Here is a 2552-nt window from a genome sequence, read left to right on the forward strand (position 1 = left end):
AACCGTCTACGCCTGAGGTTGAGTTCGGGCCAAAAAGAATGTCGTGGTCTTTTGTGCCAGCTAGATATCTGAACACATGCCTGACTGCATTCAAGTGCGATCGGCCTGGGTTGTGCATGAATCTGCCGACGACTCCTATGGCGTGAGAAATATCAGGCCGTGTCGTGACCATCACGTACATAAGGGAGTCCACTACCGGTGCATACGGTATCGACTTCATATCTTCCCCCTCCGGACCAGATGTTGGGCAATCTCGTTGAGACAGCCGAAGGTTAATGGGGAGTGGGGTCGAAGCAGACTTGGCCGAGTGCATGTTGAAGCGTTCCAAGACACATCTGATGTAGTTGGTTTGAGGCAAGAACAGTTGTCGTTTATTGCGATGCCGACTAATCTTCATACCAAGTATGTGTCTTGCAGGACCGAGGTCCTTCATGGCAAACTTCAACCGCAGTTTCCGAACGAGTTCGGTGAGCTCTCCGGCATGTCGGCCGGAGAGTAGCATATCATCCATGTAAATGATGAGGAAGACGGGAGACCCATCTTGAGTTGTTTTGGTGAAGAGACAGTGGTCCTCATCGCTCTTGGAGAAGCCGACCGACTACATGAAGTCGTCAAACTTCTTGTATCACTGTCGGGTTGCTTGTTTCGGGCCGTATAAACTCTTCTTGAGTCGACAGACTAGATGTTCCTGACCGGATGCCATAAAGCCTTTCGGTTGCTGCATATAGATTTCCTCATGTAGGTCACCGTGGAGGAATGTCGTTTTTACATCTAGCTGAATCAATTCCAAGTTGTCGGCGGCCACGACGCCGAGCATGAAACAAAGGGCTGTCATTTTTACCATTGTTGAGAAGATTTCGTCGAAGTGGACACCATGTTCTTGTCAAAATCCCTTCGTAACTAATCTAGCCTTGTACTCTGGGTTGGTTGAGTTGGACGTCTCTTTTAGTCGATAGACCCACTTACATGGAAGAGCACGTCGATTCTTCGGTAATTCGACCAAGTCCCAAGTCTTGTTTGCGCGAATGGAGTGCATTTCCGACTCCATCGCCAGATGCCAGGTGGATGAGTTGGCAGATGCCGATGCATCTTCGTAAGACGTCGGTTCGTCGGCGTCAGTAAAGAAAATTCCGGGAGAGTATCTTTCCGGAGGTTGCGACAGTCTCTCAGATCTTCGAGGTATGACTGGATTGGTCGCACCAAGTATAAGTGTCAGATGGTTCGAAGCCGAGCCATTCAACTGTGCTGAATCAGTGGATTCAAGACGGGAGTGTCGGTTACCCGTGAAACCAATCTCGTGTTGTGGGCTCGACCTTCATGAAGGGGGGGCACTTCGGAAAATATTACCCGTTGAACTTCAATAGGCCTTTCGGCCGTTTTATGCATAGCCGACTCGTTGAACACAACGTCCGAACTTCAGAGGATTTGTCAGTGCTCGGGGTCCTAGAGTCGGTATCCGATCTTGCCGTCGTGAGGGATGTCTTTGGAGACATCCAAAAGTTGGGAAAGGGATTCCGCAAAGAGTGGTTGGAAGAAGGGAAGAGCAACAGAAACTAATATTTGAATTTCATGATAGTTTATGGGTAGGTCATCGTGGAGTTTGGGCCACCTATTCGAAATTAAAAGAGAAGTTTTGGTGGGCTGGATTGTACAATGATGTTGCAAATTATGTACAATCGTGTGAGAACTGCCAAATGTATTCGAATATTCGGCATCGTGATGTGTTGCAACCTACTTATTCTTTCTCTACATTATAAATGGGTTGTGGATATTGTAACGATGCCTGTAGGGATTTGGAAAATGAGATATCTTGTAAGTTCCTTCTTGAAGATGTAATATGTAGGTACGGGTGCATTGAGAAGATTGTTGCAGACAGAGGAGAACTAGATTCTAACGAAGCTGAACAATTTTTTTCAAGAATGGGTTTTCGACTATCCTTAACTATAGCATATAACCCTGAAGCTAATGGGAAGGCTAAGCATGGACATAGCCCTATAGTAAAAGCTTTGGTGAAAGCTTGTGATGGCAAGATAGCTAACTGGCCTCATCTGTTACTGTATGCACTATGGGCTGACCGCACTACTCAGAGTTCCATAACTGGCTTTATGCCATCAGAATTGATACTTGGTCAAAAGCCAATTACACTAGTAGAGAAATCGGTATTTTCCTGGGTTTCCTTGCCATGGGCAAATGAAATGAGTCGAGAAGATTTTCTTGCTCTTAGAATCAGACAACTAGAAAGAAGGGATTAAGATGTTCAAATAGCTACGGAAAGGATAAAACAATGTCGACTACGGAACAAAGAAAGATTTGATAAAACCCATCGCCTTCGACCAAGAAAGCTCCAAGAAGGTGATTGGCTCATAGTTTATGATAACAACTTGGATAACCAACATAGTACTTCTCGCAAATTTGCCAAAAGATGGTTCGGGCAATATATCATTAGACAAGTGAATAAAAATGCAACGTATCTCCTAATTGAAATGGTTCGAGTTGCTTTAAGATTACCAATTATAGGTAAGCGAATTAAGCTATTCAAGAGAAGGGAAGAT

At 45.1% G+C, this 2552-nt stretch overlaps 1 protein-coding gene across 1 annotated transcript; it reads left to right on the plus strand.

Annotated features, from left to right (window-relative positions):
* The first annotated feature begins 1757 nt into the window (after positions 1 to 1757).
* Positions 1758 to 2252, plus strand: LOC147861063 (uncharacterized). Its single transcript, XM_087323339.1, has one exon. The coding sequence runs from the start codon at positions 1758 to 1760 to the stop codon at positions 2250 to 2252; it is 495 nt and encodes a 164-aa protein (XP_087179465.1).
* Positions 2253 to 2552: the final 300 nt, after the last annotated feature.

Source organism: Azolla caroliniana, unplaced genomic scaffold (genome assembly GCF_043228905.1).
Source record: "Azolla caroliniana isolate FFs.n. ecotype wild unplaced genomic scaffold, voAzoCaro1.0.p SCAF_8, whole genome shotgun sequence".
NCBI classification, from domain to species: Eukaryota; Viridiplantae; Streptophyta; class Polypodiopsida; order Salviniales; family Salviniaceae; genus Azolla; species Azolla caroliniana.